At 38.6% G+C, this 22,124-nt stretch overlaps 2 protein-coding genes and 1 long non-coding RNA gene across 3 annotated transcripts; all 3 read left to right on the top strand.

Annotated features, from left to right (window-relative positions):
* Nucleotides 1-487: 487 nt before the first annotated feature.
* Nucleotides 488-1,414, top strand: LOC138901080 (zinc finger BED domain-containing protein RICESLEEPER 2-like). Its single transcript, XM_070188811.1, has one exon. It carries the CDS (start codon nt 488-490, stop codon nt 1,412-1,414), a length of 927 nt encoding a protein of 308 aa, XP_070044912.1.
* A 146-nt stretch (nt 1,415-1,560) lies between these two features.
* Nucleotides 1,561-2,349, top strand: LOC138900917 (uncharacterized). The gene is made up of 3 exons (XR_011412266.1): nt 1,561-1,857; nt 1,944-2,020; nt 2,117-2,349. It is a non-coding gene; the product is annotated as an uncharacterized lncRNA (long non-coding RNA).
* Nucleotides 2,350-4,925: 2,576 nt separating this feature from the next.
* LOC138901079 (uncharacterized) lies at nt 4,926-21,064 on the top strand. Its single transcript, XM_070188810.1, has 11 exons — nt 4,926-4,987; nt 6,494-6,587; nt 7,348-7,402; nt 12,279-12,475; nt 13,180-14,007; nt 14,348-14,419; nt 14,840-15,058; nt 15,515-15,881; nt 15,986-16,127; nt 20,033-20,093; nt 20,480-21,064. Exons 1-11 carry the CDS (start codon nt 4,926-4,928, stop codon nt 21,062-21,064), a joined length of 2,682 nt encoding a protein of 893 aa, XP_070044911.1.
* Nucleotides 21,065-22,124: the final 1,060 nt, after the last annotated feature.

Here is a 22,124-nt window from a genome sequence, read left to right as displayed (position 1 = left end):
GAATGGAACAACATCATTGAGTACTCATTTAAAGAAGTGTCCAAAAATACCACGAAAAGTTGATAATACTCAAACACAATTGAGTTTACAAAAGGATGGGCAAATTAATGGTGTGGTGCTTTGAAAATTTGAACAAGAACTAGTTAGGAGGGCTTTAGTTGAGATGGTAATTACGGAGGAATTACCTTTTAGTTTTGTTGAAAAGAAAGGCTTTAAGAAGTTTATGAGCATAGCCCAACCTCTATTTAATGTTCCTTCTCGTAGGACAATTACAAGGGATTGTTTTCAAGTTTACAATGAAGAAAGGCTTACACTAATGAAAAATTTCAGAGAAGTAAAACCAAAAATTTGCCTTACCACAGACACATGGACTTCATTACAAAGAATTAACTATATGTGTTTGACGGGTCATTTTATTGATAGAGATTGGGTGTTGCATAAAAGAATACTAAATTTTTGCCCTATCTCTAGTCATAAGGGTGACGAAATGGCAAAAGTTATTGGTAATTGTTTGCTTGAATGGAAATTGGATAAGGTATTCACTGTTACTGTTGATAATGCTTCTTCGAATGATGTCACGGTCAAAGAATTGTCTAAACAACTAGATATGTGGAAAACTAATTCGATGAGTGGTAAGCATCTTCATGTGAGATGCATGGCTCACATACTTAATCTAATTGTGCAAGATGGTTTGAAGAAAATTGATGTTTCTGTAAAACGTGTTAGACAAGCTGTGAGGTATGTGAGATCATCTCCGCAAAGGTCCTTAAAGTTTAGGGAATGTTGTGCACATCAAGAGGTAGAATGTAGCAAAATATTGTGTTTGGATATTCCTACAAGGTGGAATTCCACCTACTTGATGTTGGAAACGGCGCAAAACTTTGAGAAGGCCTTTGACAAGCTTCATCTTTTTGATGATGGATTTTTTACTCATCTTTGTACGCATGTTTGTGAAGATGGAAATATTGCAGGTCCATTTGTATGTGATGATTGGGTGAATATGAGAAACGTGATAAAGTTTCTTGAAAGATTTTACGAGCTCACCGAAAAAATTTCAGGTTCACGTTATGTTACTTCTAATTATCATTTTGAGGATATATGTGAGCTTGATAGTCATTTGAAAGCTTCTTTAGCTAGTGATGATACTAATTTGAGTAAGATGTCAGGGAAGATGAAAGAAAAGTTTAAAAAATATTGGGGTGAACCGGAAAAGATGAATAAAATGATATTCATTGCTTCTGTATTAGATCCTCATAATAAATTAGAGTATGTTGGTTTTGCACTTGAGGAAATGTTCGGGGAGGGACCAGGGAAGAAATTAACTGCCGAAGTGGATACTTATTTAAATTCTTTGTTTGGGGAGTATAAAAAAAAAATACTCCAAAGGATGTTATCTTCAATCATCTCCATCTAAATCTACTTCATCTTATGACACATTTGAGCCATCTAGTGGGAATGTGAGAACAAAATCTATGAGAACAAAGCAATTGTTGAAAAGGCAAAAGGAAGACTCTAGAAGTGTAGGTGCTAAATCTGAGTTGGAAATATATATTGGTGAAGGACAAGAGCAGTTGTCTAATGATTCTAATGACTTTAAAATCTTAGATTGGTGGAAAATTAATGCGCCTCGATTTCCTATTCTATCCGAGCTAGCTCGTGATGTGTTAGCCATTCCAATTTCAAGTGTTGCATCGGAATGTGCATTTAGCACCGGTGGCCGCATTCTTGATTCATTTAGGAGTTCATTGACTCCTCGGTTGGTGCAAAGTTTTGTTTGTGTTCAAGATTGGTTTAGATGTGAGGGTACTCCTATTAATGTTGAAGAAGATTTGGAGTTTCTTGAGCAAATTGAACTTGGTAAGATTTTGCGTTATATGAGTGTTTTATTGAAAATTAGTTTACTTTGTAAGTTTAATTGACACACTTTATCAAATTATATTTAGATATGGCAACGAGCGGAAGAGAAACTTGCATTGTTGAAAGAGATAATAGCATTGTTGATGCATAGTTTGAACAAGTGGTAAGTTTAAAGATTTGCTTGTTTTATGATATTATTTTGTTATTTATAATTAAAAATATTTTATTAACTTGTGAAATTTTCTAATTTTTTTTGTAGGTTCAACTATGCCTCGTGGTCCTAAAGCTAGATCACCTATTTGGGAACATTTTGAGCTAGTTAAAGTAAATGAAGAAGCCCGCAAAGAAAAGTGCCTTCATTGTGGCCGAGTTTATAATTGTCATCCAAAATATTATGGCACTTATGGCTTAGTGAAGCATATTAAGAAGTGTCTTATGCCTCATCCAGTGATTCGTATTTAAGGCTTTAAGTATCATTTTCTAGACTTACTTTGTGGCTTGTGACTAGTTTGCCACTGTTTTGTTGTTTGGTAATGGTATTTCTAGACTTATTTTGGACTTTGGTAGCTGCTAGATTTGCCACTGTGTTAAACTGTTTTAGACTAGTTTGCCACTGCTGGACTGTGCGGTATTTTGCTACTTAGGTGTTCTGTTTGTACTGATGCCACTGAAGGCCTCCCTGCTCTGTGTGTGCTTGTTCTCTATAGTCTATTCTCGGTTTAATTTATAGTGTTGTTTCAAATTAGAGTGTTATTGTCAGCAAAACTTGTGTTAGACTACCGTCTGCCACTGTCTTTCTCTGTTGCTGTGCTGGACGAAGAACTAAATGACAATTTGCTGGGCTGTCTTTCTCAAAAGTCAAAATGACAATTTGCTGTTGGGCTGGACGAAAAACAAATAAATTCCAGCTTTGTTTATTGATGTTCCTACCAACCGTAAATACTTGTTGTTCCTACAACCGTTTAAAACAGAAAAAATAAATCGGAAATAACCGAACCGAACTTTGAAAAAACCGCACCGAACCGTAAATACTTTGGTTTGATTTGGTTATTAATATTACAAAACCGAAAACCGATAAACCGAACCGTACTTTTATAATAACCGACCGAACCGACCGACGCCCACCCCTAACGCACATGCTAGGTGACGGGCGTGTGGGCGCGCACTATAGAAATTGTGACATAATTATTTCTGTGGAATTTTATAGTTAAATAATCTTGGCATTTTCCATGCGATTTTATGTGTTAAAGAAATTGAGTTGAAAAGCATATTAAAAATCATGTTGAGGCTATGTGCCAGTATTATTGGGATCCACAGAGGTCATATTGTTGTGAATTATTATGTTAAATTAAAAAATTAGTACTCAGTCATATTCATTTCATTGCACATCATAACTCAGTTTTATGACTCTATTTTGATGCATATAAATGTTTTGGGCTGAATGCCCTGTTTTACTGAGATGCCTGAGTGGCTTGAGAGGTTTATGACTGAGTGAGGCCGAGAGCCTGATTTATGTTGCATATTCATGGGATCGGGCTGCACGCCGCAACATATTGCATATTTATGGGCTCGGGCTGCACGCCGCCGCATGTTTGATATCGGCTGAGGGCCTGATATGTGAGGATTAGTGTGGCTCGGAGCTGCCCGCCTGCAACATATTTATGACTGAGTGAGGTCGAGGGCCTGATTTGTGAGGATGAGTGTGGATCGGGGCTTCCCGCCTGCATCATACTTTATTATTATCGCACGTGAGTTGTCCGTGCAGATTATAGCGCTTGGGCTGAAGGAACCCCTCCGGAGTCTGTACACACCCCTAGTGAGTGCAGGTACCTACTGAGTGCGAGTGCTGAGTGCTGAGTGACTAGGAGGCATGAGTGATTGTGAGGTATGCCCGAGTAGCAAGAGTGATTGTGAGGTATGCCCGAGTGGCAAGAGTGATTGTGAGGTATGCCCGAATGGCACGAGTAACTGTGAGGTTTGCCCGAGGGGCTGTATATGAGTGATATTTTGCCCGAGGGGCTGTTTATGATTTCATCATTTTTGCTCACCTGCATTGAGCCTTTGTTTGAAAAACTGTTGGAAAAATGTCTTTAAAATGATTTTTACTGGAACTGGGTTTAAACGAGATGTTTGATTCAAATCCTGATTTTTAAGAGCATGTGGTATTTTACTGAGATTTCCTGATATGAACATTATATGCTTTATTGCTCGTCACTACTGCTCAGTCTTTATTTATTGTTGTTACTTACTGAGTTGGCGTACTCATGTTACTCCCTGCACCTTGTGTGCAGATCCAGGTGTAGCTGGACACGGTCGCGGTTATTGAGTGTTCTGGTTGCAGATTTTCTTGGAGATAGCAAGGTAGCTGTTTGGTGATCGCAGCCCCTGCTCTTCTCCCTCTTATCTTCCTCTAGTTGTATTTAGCTATTTTCCGGGCAGAGTTAGCCTTGATATTGTTAGACAGATTGTAGTATATGCTCATGACTAGTGACACCCCGATGTCGGGATTTTTGTTTCCGCACTTCTGTTTTTCTTTGATTTGAACTCTTTAAATGAAGGTTTTATGTTAAATAACTTTAGAATTATCTTTAAAATAAAAATATTGGTTTGTTTGGGAAATGAGTCGGCTTGCCTAGTTCTACGATAGGCGCCATCACGACAGGGGTTAGTTTTGGGTCGTGACAAATTGGTATCAGAGCCTGGGTTACATAGGTCTCACGACATGAGCGGGTTTAGTAGAGTCTTGCGGATCGGTACGGAGACGTTTGTACTTATTTTCAAGAGGCTGCAAAACCTTTAGGAAACTTCACATTCTTGTATTCTATCGTGCGAAAATGATTCAGCTTGAGACATAACTCTTTGAATTCCTTCCACGGATCTCGTATGCGCACATGAGCGCTCTGTATCAGTTGTGCATAGCCGGATTGTGATTCTATGAACAAGGTTGAGATGTGTATTCTATGTTATAGTGGTGGGCCAGTCTGGAGGACTTGAGGCCATGGTTAGACCGCAGCTTATGCTCGGTAGCTTCAGTTGTAACTTATACATTTGGACTCATATGTCCGATAATGTCCCTACGAGTTGAATTGTGGCTCGATGAGCAGTGGAATGGTTTTGTGGTGAGTATGAGGTAACTGCTGGAAGTGTTAAGACTATGTGAATGTGACGAGAAGTGTTTTCTTTGAATGTAAAGGAAGGCCATTGGGTGCTTGGATTTTCATTTTGATGCGACGTACTGTCTAGAGTGTGAATGTTTTGAAGGATCTTTCACGTTGTTAAATTTTGGGGTAAATTAAATTCTCATGTCTGTCAATGAGTTTGAACTCAAGAAGAGTAAGTGGTTGTGTAGTAATGGTGATTGCGAATGGGTATTTTGATGTTGATGGCTCGGGAAAGATAATCTTTAAAGGGACTTAGAGTTGGTAACATTTTATTGGTTCATGTGCGACAGAAATACATTTCGATTTGATGCATCAGTTGGGTAGCAAAGTATGAGGGAAGACATGGCGGGAAGTGTTCGCGGTGGTTGAAGTACTAGCAGGTCAAGTAAGAGAAGTAGAGGTTGAGAAGTTTCTTAAAGGAGATGGTTTAACCGAAGTAAGAGTGGCAGATTAGCATATGAATTCACTAGTAGGGTAGTCGTGCGCCTTGAGAAAGTGTAGAATGGTTTGGAATCGTGTTAATATGTGAATCAGCCTGCATACTCTGCATACTCTAAATTGAATATGGCAGAAATGAGTGTGTTTGAAATGAATAGAGGCGTGAAGATCTGATTATTGTGTCAGGTGCAATATGACTTGAGTTCGGAAGGTATTGTTGACGTACAGTTGATGCCAATAGGGAAAGTGTAGACTTATATAAATGGTGGACGAGCATGAACTCAGGGGAATTTATGAATTTCGTGGTTGTTGCACTCAATGCAGTGTTATTGGGAGATGTCGGTAAGGGATTCCACCTGTGGGTTATCTCCTGTGTGCAGCTAGCGGTGACGTGATGTTGATGAAGCTTTTGTGAGGAATATTACTAGCTACCCGGTAGGAGGTCGCGTGTGTAATTTTGGCTGGAGATTCAGAATGTTCATGAAAGGCTTAATAAAAGACTTCGAGAAGTCTGGCAGGTTAACAGTGCAAGACCTTGGTAATTGAGAAGGAGAAATCCTTACGGGTTCTAATTTTATATAATTGCAGCTTAAGGCTAAGTGGGGGAGTCTGCTATTAACGAGTTGATTGCACGGTTATGGGTCGTATTAGTTTCGGTTCGGGGTATACCGGTAAAGCAATTATGACTTGCAGAGGTCGAGGTCGAGGGTGACTCGGGTAAAGGAATTTTGGGACACAAGTTGTAATACACTCTATGGTTATAGGAGGACCATAAAATAATTGAGTGGTTATTCACAGAGAATGTAGTGTACATGGAGCGGGAATTTGCTCGGTTGCGTAGGAGTGTGGGTTACTCTTTATTCCCTTGGGTGTTGGTGTGCTAATAGGGCACAGGTCATTTTGGTCCGTTTGGTCGGTTAATTCGAGAATGGTTACAATGGATTCAAGATTTATAAATATGGCTAGAAAACTGGAAATTGCATTGAACAGTGTTGAGACTCTTGGCATCTTATATCATTGTGAATTATGCATTTCAGTATCAAGAAGGTGAAGGAAACAATTTTAGATTCACCTAAAGTCTCTTCGGAGCAAGCATTTTTGGTTGTGGAACCTTTGGAATACATAAAAAGGGTATTTGGCAGCTTATAAGCCTTAGGGCAGTGTGATTCTATGCTAGAGTTCGCGGGGCAAGTTTTAGTTAAGGATAGTAGTGTTCTAATAAGGAAATAAAATAGCAATTTGAAGGCAATTTGGAAAGGACTTGGGGGAAATAGGACAGTTTGGAAGTAGGTTGGGGTAGCACAGTAATGGGTATGATAGGTTATTTGTGTACTTATGACGTGGCTAGTATCTACAGGTGCTTCGTGGCAATGCTCCCGGATTTGGCAACCTGTGTGGCTTGGTGAAGTTAGAGAAATTCGGTTCAGATAGCTTGTTTATGTACAAATGGATTTCAAAGTGTTCATGATGGGTTCTACCATGGTTTAAACCGGATAATTTCTACCGATGTACGGAGCGGGTTGTGTGTTATGATTTTCTCCTAGAAAAAAGCAAGAAAGAGGTTTCTGACTAATAAGGTATGTAATTGCTAGTGACTCAGAGTTGATAATGGAATTCTTATGCTTGTCACATGATGGCATAATAGATGTGGTGTGTTGTGCGGGAATAGGATTTTCATGTACCAGGTCACAGTTCAGTTTTGAAGGGAAGGACATAAATTCTTAGGCAGCATGAATGATTTTTGATGACTAGGTAAATGATATTACTATCTGGTATAGCTTGATGAGAGTGTACATTTCAGAAAGGGCAGTGTGTTTTGATTTATGGGTACTTCGCTGGTATTGCGGCACTCTCCTGGTTGATCGACTGTTGATATTCAAATTTTTGTCAGGTGGCACGAAAGAAGTTTCAAAGTATTTCTCATGGGAGGATTGTATATGAGAGAGGTATTAGGCATTCGGACGGTGGAGGTGGAGTCAAATAGGGTGATTCATGTGTTCTATAGAATTGAAGATTAGGAGTTCTCATGAGGAGATTGTTTCATGGTGGTGAACTGTGAAATTGTGGCCGGAGCTAACCAGATGATAAAAGGTGTTATGATTCCGTCATTGTGGACTTTCGGAGGTTGTTTATCTATTGGTGGCTGACCATAGTTGATTTGGGGCACATTGGTAGGCCCAATTAGGATGTGTATTCTACACCGAGCCGGATTGATTGGCTCCATACTGCTATTGTTGAAGGATGTGCCATTCAGTTGATGTGAAGCTTATTCGTGCTCTGAAATGATCGGTGAGTTACTTTTCTAGGCTACGAGGAGTTGGGATTCGTGGTTATATGCACATATGATGCGGTTCTATTGTGGCCTTATAGCGGAATTTGAGCGAGAATAGTATTGGATACTGCTTAGTTGATGACGTATTGGTCGTGTTCTTTCGGGTTTTATATGGCATGGTGTCGTTTGATTCTCTGTGGTTATGGTAATCCAATATGGGTACTTGTTGTCAAATTGTGCATGGTTATTGATTTTTAGCAGGGTGACTTGGGGTGTTTCATATGGACCAGTATTTGGATAGGGTCGCATATTGCAGTAGAGTTATGTGGAAATATGATCCCCTCATATAAGATTCGTATGTTATGGTTCTGCGGTGTGTGATGGGTTCTTAGCATTGCGTCGGGGTGGTACTCGTCGAGCTTGCGAAACGGTTCTCCTGTTTGGGTCATTGTTATGATTGGGTACATTTGGAATGTTGCTATTTGGTGCACAGATTGCACGGGTTGTGGCTTTAGATTGTATTGATGTGTCATGTCATTAAAGTGGTGGTGTTGGATGAGACGAGGTCATTAGGCCTAGAATAGATGCTATCAGATTTGATTGTGGTATAATTGGGAGGAGGTGTAGATCTCCGGTTGGATGGTTTGAGCCAGGTGAGGCTAGGCTCTTAGGTACAGACTTGGTCCAGGATGCATTAGATAACGTGAAATTGATTAAGGAGCGGCTTCGCACGGCGCAGTCCAGGCAGAAGAGCTACACAGATAGGAAGGTCCGTGATGTGTCTTTTATGGTTCGGCAGAAGGTTTTGCTGAAGGTATCACCCACGAAGGGTGTTATGAGGTTTGGGAAGAGGGGCAAGTTGAGCCCCCGGTTCATTGGGCCTTTTGAGGTGCTTCAGAGGATAGGAGAGGTGGCTTATAAGCTTGCCTTGCCACCCAGCTTGTCGAGTGTGCATCTAGTATTTCATGTTTCCATGCTCCGGAAGTATATTGGAGATCCGTCCCATGTTTTGGATTTCAGCACGGTTCAGTTGGAGGGTAATATGACTTATGATGTGGAGCCGGTGGCTATGTTGGATCGGCAGGTTCGAAGGTTGAGGTCAAAGAATATAGCTTCAGTAAAGGTGCAATGGAGAGGTCAGCCTGTGGAGGAGGCCACCTGGGAGACCGAGCGGGAGATGCGGGGCAGATATCCACGCCTATTCGAGACTCCAGGTATGTTTCTAGACCCGTTCGAGGACGAACGAATGTTTAAGTGGGGAAGGATGTAACGACCCAGCCGGTCGTTTCGAGAGTTATAACCCCGTTTTTCCCATTTCTACTTCTTTTTGTGTTATTCAACTATATTATGTTATATCGGATTAGTTGGTTCGGGTCCAGAAGGAACTCGGGGTGAAATGAGACACTTAGTCTCATAATTGAAAATTTTAAGTTAGAAAAGTGGACCGGATATGGACCTATGTGTAAACGACATCGGATTTGAATTTTGATGATTCCAATAGCTCCGTATGGTGATTTTGGGCTTAGAGCGTGTCCGGAATATTTTTTGGAAGTCCGTAGAGAAATTAGGCTTGAAATGCTGAACGTTTTATTTTTGAGAAGTTTGACCGGGGGTTGACTTTTTGATATTGGGGTCGGAATCAGATTCTGAAAATTGGACTACCTCTGTTATACCATTTATGACTTGTGTGTAAAATTTGAGGTCAATCGGACGTGATTTGATAGGTTCCGGAGTCGTTTGTAGAAATTAGAAATTTCAAAGTTCATTAGGCTTGAATTGGGGTGTAATTCATGGTTTTAGCGTTGTTTGAGGTGATTTGAGGGCTCGACTAAGTCCGTATGATGTTTTAGGACTTGTTGATATATATGGTTGAGGTCCCAAGGGGCTCGGGTGAGTTTCGGATGGTTAACGAGTTGGATTTTGGACTTGGAACTCTGCTGGAATTTTTCTGATGCACTATCTGGTTTCCTTCATCGCGTTCACGAGTGGAGCCTCGCGTTCGCGAAGAGGAACTGGGAGGCTGGTAATATTTGCTCTTTGCGTTCACGAAGAGAGGTGTTATGCGTTCGCGAAGAAGAGAGGAAGCAGACGAAGACCCCAGGAAATTGGTCTACGTGTTGGCGTAGGGGGTGTCGAGTTCGCGTAGTGATGGGGAAACGAAGCATCGCGTTCGCGATGGGTTGAACGCGTTCGCGTATAAGGAATTGAGGCAGAGGAATTTTGTGCTTCGAGAACGCTAGGGTGATGTCGCGTTCGCGAAGGAGGAATTTGGACGGGAGTTATTTTGTGCTTCGCGAATGCGAGGCACTTACCGCGTTCGCGAAGAAGAAAAGTCTGGGCAGTGAGTTTAAGTTCTCCCATATTCAATTTTTAGCGATTTGGAGCTCGGAAGTGAGGCGATTTTGGGTGATTTTCAGAGAAAACATCGGGGTAAGTGTTCTTAACTCAATATTGGTTAATTACCCGAATCCATGGTTGTTTTATCATTTAATTGGTGAATTGAATTTGAAAAATTTGAAAACCCTCTTGGTTTAAATTGAAGAATTGGGGGTCGAGTTGGGGTCGAATTTTGGTAAAATTGGTATGATTAAACTCGTGGTCGAATGGGCTTTCGGATTTTGTAACTTTTGTCGGGTTCCGATACGTGGGCCCCACAGGCAATTTTTGAGCTAATTTTCAGATTTTTATGGAAAATCATTATTATCTTGTGGAATTAATTCCAATGAATTTTATTGACTGAAACGAATTATTTATGATCAGATTCGAGGCGTTTGGATACCAATTCATGAGGAAAGGACATTGCAGAATAAGAATTTCATGGTTTGAGGTAAGTAACTCTTCTAATCTTGGAGTTGAGGGTATGAACCCTGAATATATGTATTTTGTGAATTGTTGGGAGGTGACGCACATGCTAGGTGATGGGCGTGTGGGCGCGCACTATTGAAATTGTGACATAATTATTTCTGTAAAATTTTATAGTTAAATAATCTTGGCATTTTCCATGCAGTTTTATGTGTTAAAGAAATTGAGTTGAAAAGCATATTAAAAATCATGTTGAGGCTATGTGCCAGTATTATTGGGATCCACAGAGGTCATATTGTTGTGAATTATTATGTTAAATTGAAAAATTCATACTCAGTCATATTCATTTCATTGCATATCATAACTCAGTTTTATGACTCTATTGTGATGCATATAAATGTTTTGGGCTGAATGCCTGTTTTACTGAGATGCCTGAGTGGCTTGAGAGGTTTATGACTGAGTAAGGCCGAGGGCCTGATTTATGTTGCATATTCATGGGATCAGGCTGCACACCGCAACATATTGCATATTTATGGGATCGGGCTGCACGCCGCAACATGTTTGATATCGGCTGAGGGACTGATATGTGAGGATGAGTGTGGATCGGAGCTGCCCGCCTGCAACATATTTATGACTGAGTGAGGCCGAGGGCCTGATTTGTGAGGATGAGTGTGGATCGGGGCTGCCCGCCTGCATCATACTTTATTATTATCGCACGTGAGTTGTCCGTGCAGATTATAGCGCTTGGGCTGAAAGAGCCCCTCCGGAGTCTATACACACCCCTAGTGAGCGCAGGTACCTACTGAGTGCGAGTGCCGAGTGCCGAGTGCTGAGTGACTGGGAGGCATGAGTGATTGTGAGGTATGCCCGAGTGGCAAGAGTGATTGTGAGGTATGTCCGAGTGGCAAGAGTGATTGTGAGGTATGCCCGAGTGGCACGGGTGACTGTGAGGTTTGCCCGAGTTGCTGTATATGAGTGATGTTTTGCCCGAGGGGCTGTTTATGATTTCATCTTTTTTGCTCACCTGCATTGAGCCTTTGTTTGAAAAACTTTTGGAAAAATGTCTTTAAAATGATTTTTACTGGAAATGGGTTTAAACGAGATGTTTGATTCAAATCTTGATTTTTAAGAGCATGTGGTATTTTATTGAGATTTCCTGATATGAACGTTATATGCTTTATTGCTCGTCATTACTGCTCAGTCTTTATTTATTGTTGTTACTTATTGAGTTGGTGTATTCACATTACTCCCTGCACCTTGTGTGCAGATCCAGGTGTAGCTGGACACGGTCGCGGTTATTGAGTGTTCTGGTTGAAGATTTTCTTGGAGATAGCAAGGTAGTTGTTTGGCGATCGCAGCCCCTGCTCTTCTCCCTCTTATCTTCCTCTAGTTGTATTTAGCTATTTTTCAGGTTGAGTTAGCCTTGATATTGTTAGATAGATTATAGTATATGCTCATGACCAGTGACACCCCGATGTCGGGCTTTTTTTTTTTCGCACTTCTGTTTTCTTTGATTTTAACTCTTTAAATGGAGGTTTTATGTTAAATAACTTTGGAATTATCTTTAAAATGAAAATATTGGTTTGTTTGGGAAATGAGTCGGCTTGTCTAGTTCTACGATAGGCGCCATCATGACAGGGGTTAGTTTTGGGTCGTGACAGTTACTAGAGGTGTCCCCACCAAAGTACTCAATTTCGATGGGCCCTCTTTCTCTTTGCAAATCACTCAAGCGGAATTGGAATTTGCAGGTTCAGCAACAAATACAGTTGCAGAGAGGAGAACAAAAATACGCAATGACACATTGAAAGAAGCCCAAGTTGAGAAATCTTTGAAAGAATCAACACTTACCGATGCGGAAAAGAGAAGAAAACCTATGGATAATGCTTCAGGTGTTAAGGGAAAGGAGGTCGATGCAAGAACTAGCTCGGATACACGGGACGAAAAGGTAATTGTTGATATATCTATATGTATTTGAGTCCTCATACATTGAGTATTACCTTCTCCAATGGGTTTCTCTTATTGTATTTATATGTGTGCAATAGTGGATACATCGCTTTCTCTTCTTATATGTTGATTTGATTTATATATATGTTGATGTATTCATAAGTTTTCAAAAGTGCCTTCACTGTATATGTACTTATTACAATGACTTTTGCATATTGTATGTAGATGTATTCATAAGTATTCAAAAGTGTCATCACTATTTTGTACTTATTACAATGACTTTTGCATGTTGTATATAGATGTATTTATATGTATTCAAAATTTCCATCACTGATTTGTGCTTATTCCAGTGTCTTTTACATATTGTATTTAGATGTGTTTAGATGTATTCAAAAGTTCATTCACTGTATTTGTACTGATTACATTGACTTTTACATATTGCATGTAGATGTATTCATAAGTATTCAAAAGTGCCTTCACTGTTTTGTACTTATTACAATGACTTTTGCATGTCGTATGTGGATGTATTTATATGTATTCAAAATTTCCATTACTAATTTGTGCTTATTCCAGTGTCTTTTGCATATTGTATTTAGATGTGTTTAGATGTATTCGAAAGTTCATTCACTGATTTGTACTTATTACATGAATGAGTTATGTATTGCAAAAGATTTATGAAATCTTTGTAATTCTTGTTGTATACAGGAAATAAAACTATTTGTGAAACACCCGTCTATTTCATCACCGCATATCAGTTCATATACTAACACAAACATAGTCTCCGACCTCAAAGAAAAACTTACTCCAGAGCAGTACAAAATATTTGGTACTACTTGTTTTGGAAGTTTCCTTAATATGAAGCACTGTGAGGTCCAACATCAATTGTTCAGGTGCTTCATGGTTCTACAGCTGGAAGGAAGTCATGATGATTTATTTTCAATATACGTCAATGGTACAACATTATCCTTTTTAATCAGGGAGTTTGCGCTTGTCACGGGTCTCAATTGTGTTGATGACCCTGAAGATTTTCAATTTAACACAAAGGTGCCTAACAGGATTGTTGATACATACTTTAGCGGTACAAAGAATGTCAAGAAGAAAGATTTGTTGAAATGCTTTGATGACAATAATTGGGGTCATGACAACGATGGGGATGCCATCAAGATAGCTGTGTTGTATTTCATACACACTTTCATATTTTCCTCCGAGAAGAACATCACAACAATCCCAAGACTACATTTTAACTTGGTCGAGAGTGAGAGATATTCTGATTATCCATGGGGTAAGGATGCATTCCAATACCATATTAAATCTATTAGCAAGAAGATGGATTCTCAGAAGAAGTACTATAGTATAGCTGGGATGCCTCTCGCTATGCAAGTGTGGTTTTACGAGTGCTGTTCAAAGGTTGACCTAAAAATTGCATTGCGAGTTGATATCCGGATACCCAGAATACTCAATTGGAAATCCACTATCAACCAGCCAACTTATGCTTATCTGATGAACGACATGTTCAATGACCAGGGAAACATGGTAATTTACTATTCGTTAAGTGGCTGATATTTTTTTTAAGAATATATTTCTGTTAGTGAAATCATTTGTTTAAATTTTCATTGAAATATAGTTCAATGCATCATACATCAATGTCCTTGTTTCAAAATTAGGTCAAATACTATACAATACATAATACAATATTAGAATTAAATATTAAATACAGTTGCATACAACCTACATCTTATTTCCATGTTTTCTAAATTAACTGGAATACATTAGAGTACAAAAAACAGTTTACAAATACATATTTAATTCAATGAGCATAATTTTGTAATCATACAACAAAGATTGTTCACTTTGAGTGTATTTCTATTTTCAGATTGTTTACAATGACATTCAACCAAGCGATATAGAGCTTGCTGTTATTCAGATTCCTCCAGAAGGCGTTGATGTAGAGAACAATCCTACTCATTCAGACAACAATAAAGATGATTCAGATGACTTTAGTCCCGCACCGCCTCTTTAGCCTAAGAAGAAACATGATGCAAGTTTTGGTCCATCTTCATTACCGCCTCACAAAAAGCACAAATAGCAGATTATAGACCCCTCAAATGTAGAGAGTCCAATTCCACATGTGTCGTCAATACCTCAATCTAAGATTCCTCCTGCTGGCATATCTGAAATCAAAGAAACTATATTGCATGTTAAGAAGCCAGCAGATTCTAAATCAGATGATTTGTCTTCTTTGAGTAAGATCTAAATTCATTCAAGGATTATGTGAGTATAGTTAAAACATATTCAACTTTATAGTTTATGTATTAACTTTCATATAGTTTTCTAACACCTCTCTAATTATTTCTGTATTGATTAGGTGATGGGCGAGTTCACTTCTCTACGAACATTGATCAATGAAAATTTCAAAAAACTTTCTGACCAGGTTAAAGCTAATCAGAATACAGAAAGGGTATACCAGAGAAAGAAATATACGAGGAGACATGATGATGGTATTCAAATGCCATCTGATGCCAACTTGCAAGATAATCCCAAATGCCAAACACAGAGTGATATAGCTGTTGGCGAGAATTCAGAGGTTAACATTTTTAACCTCTTTAATATATATTTATATAACTATATTCAGAATATATATTGTAATTTAGTTTCTGCTATTATTCAGTTTAATCATCTATACAACAACATACACATTAAAGAATACAAGTATATACATGTGACTTCAGTTATACATATGTATCATGATTATTTAAATACATATTTTAAAACATCTTTGATTATTTTTCAGTTTACTCATGTATACTGTAACATACATATTACAAAATACACTTATATACATGTGAATTCAGTTTTACATTTGTTTTTAGGGTTTGCTAAATACATTTTCTATAACAGCCTTCACTATTCTTTTAATTGAACCATGTATACATCAATATACATGGTTCATAATACACTCATATACATATGTATACATTAACAGAATACACGTCTGAAAAACATGTGCTATATTAATATATTCTATTGGTTACATTATTAGGCCATGCAAAGGAAGCTGAACACCGACATTCATACCGATCAACACCCACATGCTATTTCAACCGAAGACACGTTAAATGCATCTACAGAGGTTAATCCTATTTGTGGTGAAGTAAGAATGGAGGGGAAAACTACATCTGAGGTGCCGTGTACCATACCACATATATCTGACGAGGGTGTATCCAGAGAAGTACATGTATTACAATTTGAGTTGGCGGATAAGTTTCTTCCAAGTCAAATTCCAGAAACTAGAATTGTGATACATCATGCAACAAAAAATGTTGATTCAACCCCTTTACCCTCTCATAGGAATCGACATCCAAGTCGATGGTATTCTTCGCCTTACGAGTCAAACTTCGACTCCGCTGGTTAGTAAATTATTAAACAAAAACTATGTATTAAAAAGTTATAATCTATTTCCCCATGATATCTATAATTAAATGTCTCTATTAATGACTTCAATGAATAATAGGTACCTCGGTAAAGTTGACTCCCATATTTGACAAAAAATACCCCTTTGAAGATGATTTAATATCGAGGCCACATCCTACATTAGTCATTCAAGAATACGAGAAATGGGTTCGTGATGGTCTTCTTGCTAAACATGATCAAAAGTAAGTTTTTTCCCCAATATGTATAATATGTATTTATCAATTAGAAAGTGGATATAATATTTTTTCCAATTCCTTGTAGAAATAATATGGAAGATCATTATAAGAAAAATAAGTCAACACTGCCTAAACCATTGGATTTTGGAGTTGATCAAGTCACTTCAAAAAATAGGTTTTACCTTCTCTCATTTGACCGTAAACTATGGAATGACAATGTAACGACCCGACCGGTTATTTTGAGTATTACAATCTCGTTTCCCTATTTACTGCTCAAATTGGGCTTTACAGTTGTTGTGTGACTTGCCGGGGCAATTGGTTCGGGTCCGGTGATATTTTGAAATGAATTGGAACACGTAGTTCCAAAGTTTAAATCTTAAGTTAAAATAGTGACTGGATGTCGACTTATATGTAAACGACCTCAGAATTTAATTCTGATGACACCAATAGCTCCGTATGGTGATTTTGGACTTAGGAGCGTGTCCGAAAAATTATTTGGAGGTCCGTAGTGAAATTAGGCTTGAAATGCCGAAAGTTAAATTTTTGGAAAGTTTGACCGGGGGTTGACTTTTTGATATCGGGGTCGGAATCTGATTTTGAAAATTTGAATATCTCCGTTATGACATTTATGACTTGTGTGCAAAATTTGAGGTCAATCGGACGTGAATTGATAGGTTCCGGAGTCGTTTGTAGAAATTAGAAATTTTAAAGTTCAGTAGGCTTGAATTGGGGTGTAATTCATGGTTTTTGCATTGTTTGAGGTGATTTGAGGGTTCGACTAAGTCCGTATGATATTTTAGGACTTGTTGGTATATTTGGTTGAAGTCCCGAGGGGCTCGGGTGAGCTTTGGGGGTGGTTTCGGACCATTTCTAGGCCATTCTTAGTTGCTGATTTTTGGCCACAGAGGTATGCATCGCGATCGCGGACAAACGGTCACGATCGCGAAGAGCGATTTTGCTGTTTGGGCACTGTGAATCGTGATCGCGGAAGCCTTTTCGCGATCGCATAGAGGAAAAGCCTGCTGCACTGACCTAACTTTGGAAGCTTATATCTCGCAATCTATAAGGAATTTGGAGATGATCTAAAAATGAAAGCTGTAGCCCTTGATGTATAGTTTTCAGAAATATAAACCATTTGTCATTTGGAGTTGTGTACAAATATTTATAGTGGATATACTATAGTCTGTTTGGGAAGAGTTTGGAAATTCTCTGTTGCGCAGGACTATTTTTGGAAGCTTATATTTCGAAATGTATAAGGAATTGGGAGACGATCAACAACTAAATTTATAGCCCTTGGTGGCTAGTTTTCAGAAAGCTAAACCAATTACAATTTGGAGTTTTGTACAAAACGTTATGACCATTATACTAAAGGCTGTCTGCAAGAGCTGTGCATTTGTTCTTCGCGATCGCGGAAGGCAAATTTTGGGCTGGAAATTTTTGTTCTTCGCGATCGCGAAGCAATTTCCGCGATCACGAAGAGCAAATGACTGGACAGAAGATATATTTTGAGGTTTCGACCATTTTAACATATTTGGAGATATGGAGCTCGGATTGAAGCGATTTTTGAGGCGATTTTCACCATATGGATTGGGGTAAGTGATTCTAACTCGGTTTTGGTTAAATTACATGAATCTATTTTTGTTTTTATCAATAAATTAGTGTTTTGGTTTGAAAATAGTAGAAAAATTTATAGATTTTAATTGAGGATTTGAAGGTCGAGTTGTGGTCGGATTTGAGTAATTTTGATATGGTTGGACTCGTGGTTGAATGGGGGTTCGGATTTTATAAGTTTTATCGGATTTTGAGAGGTGGGCCCCACGAGTGATTTTTGGGGCGTAATTTCGGATTTTTGGAAAATATTAGTATTTTGATATGGAATTAATTCCTATAATTTTTGTGAGCTGAAACAAATTAATTATGACTAGATTCGAGCCGTTTTGAGGTTATACGCGCAGAATGGAATTTCTGGAGCATTGCTTAGCTTGCTCGATATTGGATTTGGCTTGTTCGAGGTAAGTAACTCTTCTAATCTTGAAGTTGAGGGTATGATCCCTGAATATATGTATTTTATAAATTGTTGGGAGGTGACGCACATGCTATGTGACGGGCGTGTGGGCGTGCACTATAAAAATTATTTATGTGGAATTTTGTAGTTAAATAATCTTGGCATTTTCCATATGATTTTATGAGTTAAAGAAATTAAGCTGAAAAGCATATTAAAAATCATGTTGAGGCTATGTGCCAGTATTATTGAGACCCACAAAGGTCATATTGTTGTGAAATATTTATTTTAAAATGAAAATTTATACTCAGTCATATTCATTTCATTGCATATCATATCTCAGTCTCTGTTATTATTTATTGATACATCATATCATCATTTTGGGCTATTCTCATGACATTGTGAGCCCATGAAAGAGAGACTAGAGAGATTGATGACTGAGGGAGGCCGGGGGCCTGATTGTGAGGATATTTTGGGATCGGGCTGCACGCACAGCAGGCCATGTTGGCTTTATATGTATTTTTATTATTGTACGTGAGTTGGCCGTGCAGTACGTGAGTTGGCCATGCGGATCCTTATATTGTTATTGCACGTGAGTTGGCCGTGCAACACGTGAGTTGGCCGTGCAGATCCTTATATTATTATTGCACGTGAGTTGGCCGTGCAGCACGTGAGTTGGCCGTGCGGATCCAGATATTTATATTATGGCATGTGAGTTATCCGTGCAGCACGTGAGTTATCCGTGCTTATAGCGCTTGGGCTGTAGGAGCCCCTCATGAGTCTATACACCCCCAGTGAGCACAGTTGACTATAAACAGGGATCGGGCTACACGCCGCAGTAGGTATTGTATAGCACTGAGTGATTGAGTGTGCTGAGCACAGTGAGAGAGAATGCGACACAGTGAGATTGAGTACTCTGATAGTGTGAGTACATGAGTACAATCTCTGAGATACATTGCATTGACATGCACACATGACATATATGCATAGAGATGTGTTTTTCTCATGCTCTACGGTATCACATTATTCATGATTTTTCACACATTTTGACAGATGGGCATAGCGATTCAATTTGTTTAACACGGGTTATCCGAAAGGAAAATGAAACATATTGTTTATTATTGAAAAGATTTTTGAAGAAATTTATTGTTTTCAAACTATTCATATTATTGGCAACTTCAGCAAAAGATTTGAGTTTTCACTGATGGATTTGAAAGGGAGAACTATTATTTTTGAAATCATGATTTGGCTGAGCATTTTATCTCTGAGTTACTTCTGGTGTTATTTGCTTATTGTTGTTATGGATTGTTGTGGACTATTCATTTTGGACCTGACCTTGGTAGAAGCTTGTCACTACTTTCAACCTAAGGCTAGGTTTGTTACTTACTCAGTACATGGGGTTGGTTGTACTGATACTACACTTCTACACATTGCATGCAGATGTTGACTGATGTTGTTGCTGTGCTCGATGGTTGCGAGATTTGAAGATGTACCTGCGTTCCTGTTGTAGCTGCCTCTTGTTCATGGTAGCCTTAAATTATAAAAGCTCTGTTTATGTACTATTCAAACAGACTATGTATTTATTTCATTTCCGCTTTCTTAGAAACTCATGATTTGTACTACCAGTTCTTAGGGAATGTATAAGGTTAAGATAATTATTTACTTAAATTGCTTTAATAATTGTTATTGGAATTGGAAATTGAAAGTTGGCTTACCTAGCGGGTTGGGTTAGGTGCCATCACGACTAGTTGGATTTTGGGTCATGACAGACAATGTAAGATATAACCCTTCTAACTTTAGTTAATTCATTTGTTTCGATTTGGTTTGTCTAATTGTATATTTCACAATTTTGCTAGTGACATACAAATTCTGTATTCATTTGTCTTTACATTGTTGATGTGGTATGTAGACAGATGTATTCTATATTAACAGAAATACAGTTAAATATTGTATTCACTGTTCCTGGGACAGTTTTATTTGCTGCTGGTTTAATTCAATGAGTTCTGTGTATTCCTTGTATTTAACTGTATTCGGATTTATATTTGTTTCACTATTTTCTCTAGCAATTTGTTAAAAGCAGTATGTTCTTCATTAGTTTCTTAACTGTACGACTGATATAGAGCAGTATTTTACTTATCAGTATGTATTTAACTGCATGCAATATTAAATACTCAAATGTATTCAGCAATATGTATCTAACTGTACACACTATATTCAATTTTTTTCCAGCAGTACTGGCTTCTATATTCAATTTCTTCAACACACAATAAATGTATATATAAAGTTTCTTCAATGAAGTTTGTTTTTTTTGATTCCATTCAATGTACTGACGCTATGTATTCAATTTTATATATAGCATATTGATGTCATATTTTACTACTTGAGAAAGAAGGGCAAGTACAACCAAACCACCAACTTCAAGTATACAACTGTTGATTGTATATTCAAGAGAAGAATTGCTGAAATCTTCGACAGGTATGCTGATACAGATAGTAATGCAAGTGTAGCCAAAGAAGAGGATGTGGTATGTGAGTACATAAGGGGCTACAGATTGCTAGCTAATGTACCATGGTATACTGTTGACATTGTCTTGATATCAGTCAACTTGAAGGACAAACTTCATTGGATATTGACAGTTGTCTCGTTCAAGGAGAGATGTATCAAAGTATATGACTCACACAGATCAGCAGGTCATGATATGGGTTCTGAGATAGATAAGCTTGCTAAGCTTGTACCTCTGTATCTATCGATGAGTGATTTTTACAGAGATAAGAAAGTCATAGATTGGTCTCATGACTCAGCATACAGTGACAAGGCACAAACTGATCCCTTTGATATTGTTTTCATTTCAAATCTTCCGCAACAAAAATCTGGGAGCATGTATGTATTCAATCCTCTTGATTGTATCATTTATAAATCTAATAATATGAATTATTTTTAATTGTTTCAATCTACATTTTCAGGGATTGTGGGTTGCATGTAGCAGCATACTGTAACGACCCGACCGATCGTTTCGGGAGTTATAGCCCCATTTTCCCCATTTCTATTTCTTTTATGCTCTTAAGCTATATTATGATATACTAGGTTAGTTGGTTCGGGTCCGGAGTGATTTCGGAGTGGAATGAGACACTTAGTCTCTTATTTAAAACCTTAAGTTGGAAAAAGTCAACCGGATATTGATCTATGTGTAAACGATCTCAGATTTGAATTCTGATGGTTCCGTTAGCTCCGTTAGGTGATTTTGGACGTAGGAGTGCATCCGGAATGTGATTTGGATGCCCGTGGTAGAATTAGGTTTGAATTGGTAAAATTGGAAATTTGGCGATTTCGGTCGTCAGTGGAAAATTTGCTATCGGGGTCGGAATGGAATTTTGGAAGTTGGAATAGGTTCGTAGTGTCATTTGTGACGTGTGTGCAAAATTTAAGGTCATTCAGACGTGGTTTGGTTGGTTTCGGCATCGGTTGCCGAATTTGAAATTTTAGGAGTTCTTAGGCTTGAATCCGAGGGTAAATTGATGATTTGATATTGTTTTGAGTGATTCGAAGGTTCGACTAAGTTTGTATGTTGACATATGACTTGTTGGTATTTTTGGTTAAGGTCCCGAGGGCCTCGGGATGATTTTGGAAGGTTAACGGGAAGTTTGAAGTTGGAAAAATGCAGCTGGTGCTGCTGTTCTGGTGTGGCCGCACCTGCGGGTTGGGAACCGCAGGTGCGGTATTTAGTCAAAGGTGCAGGGTTTGGAAGCCTGGGGTTTTATCGCAGAAGTAGATGAGGGGTCGCACCTGCGAGACCGCAGGTGCGAAGAGATGATCGCAGGTGCGGGTTTTAGGACCTTAAGTGACTTCTGCAGATGCGGGCTTTTGGGCATAGAAGCGAAGGCCACAGGTGCACTATTTGGACCGCAGATGCAGTTTTGCTAGGCAGAAAGGCATAAATTGAACCCTTCGCGAATTTTGGTCATTCTTCACAATTTCAACTCGGTTTTTGGAGCTTTTGGAGG

Source organism: Nicotiana tomentosiformis, chromosome 11 (genome assembly GCF_000390325.3).
Source record: "Nicotiana tomentosiformis chromosome 11, ASM39032v3, whole genome shotgun sequence".
In the NCBI taxonomy this organism is placed as follows: domain Eukaryota; kingdom Viridiplantae; phylum Streptophyta; class Magnoliopsida; order Solanales; family Solanaceae; genus Nicotiana; species Nicotiana tomentosiformis.
Note: the sequence above shows the minus strand (reverse complement) of the source record. Positions and strands in the feature narration are given on the sequence as shown.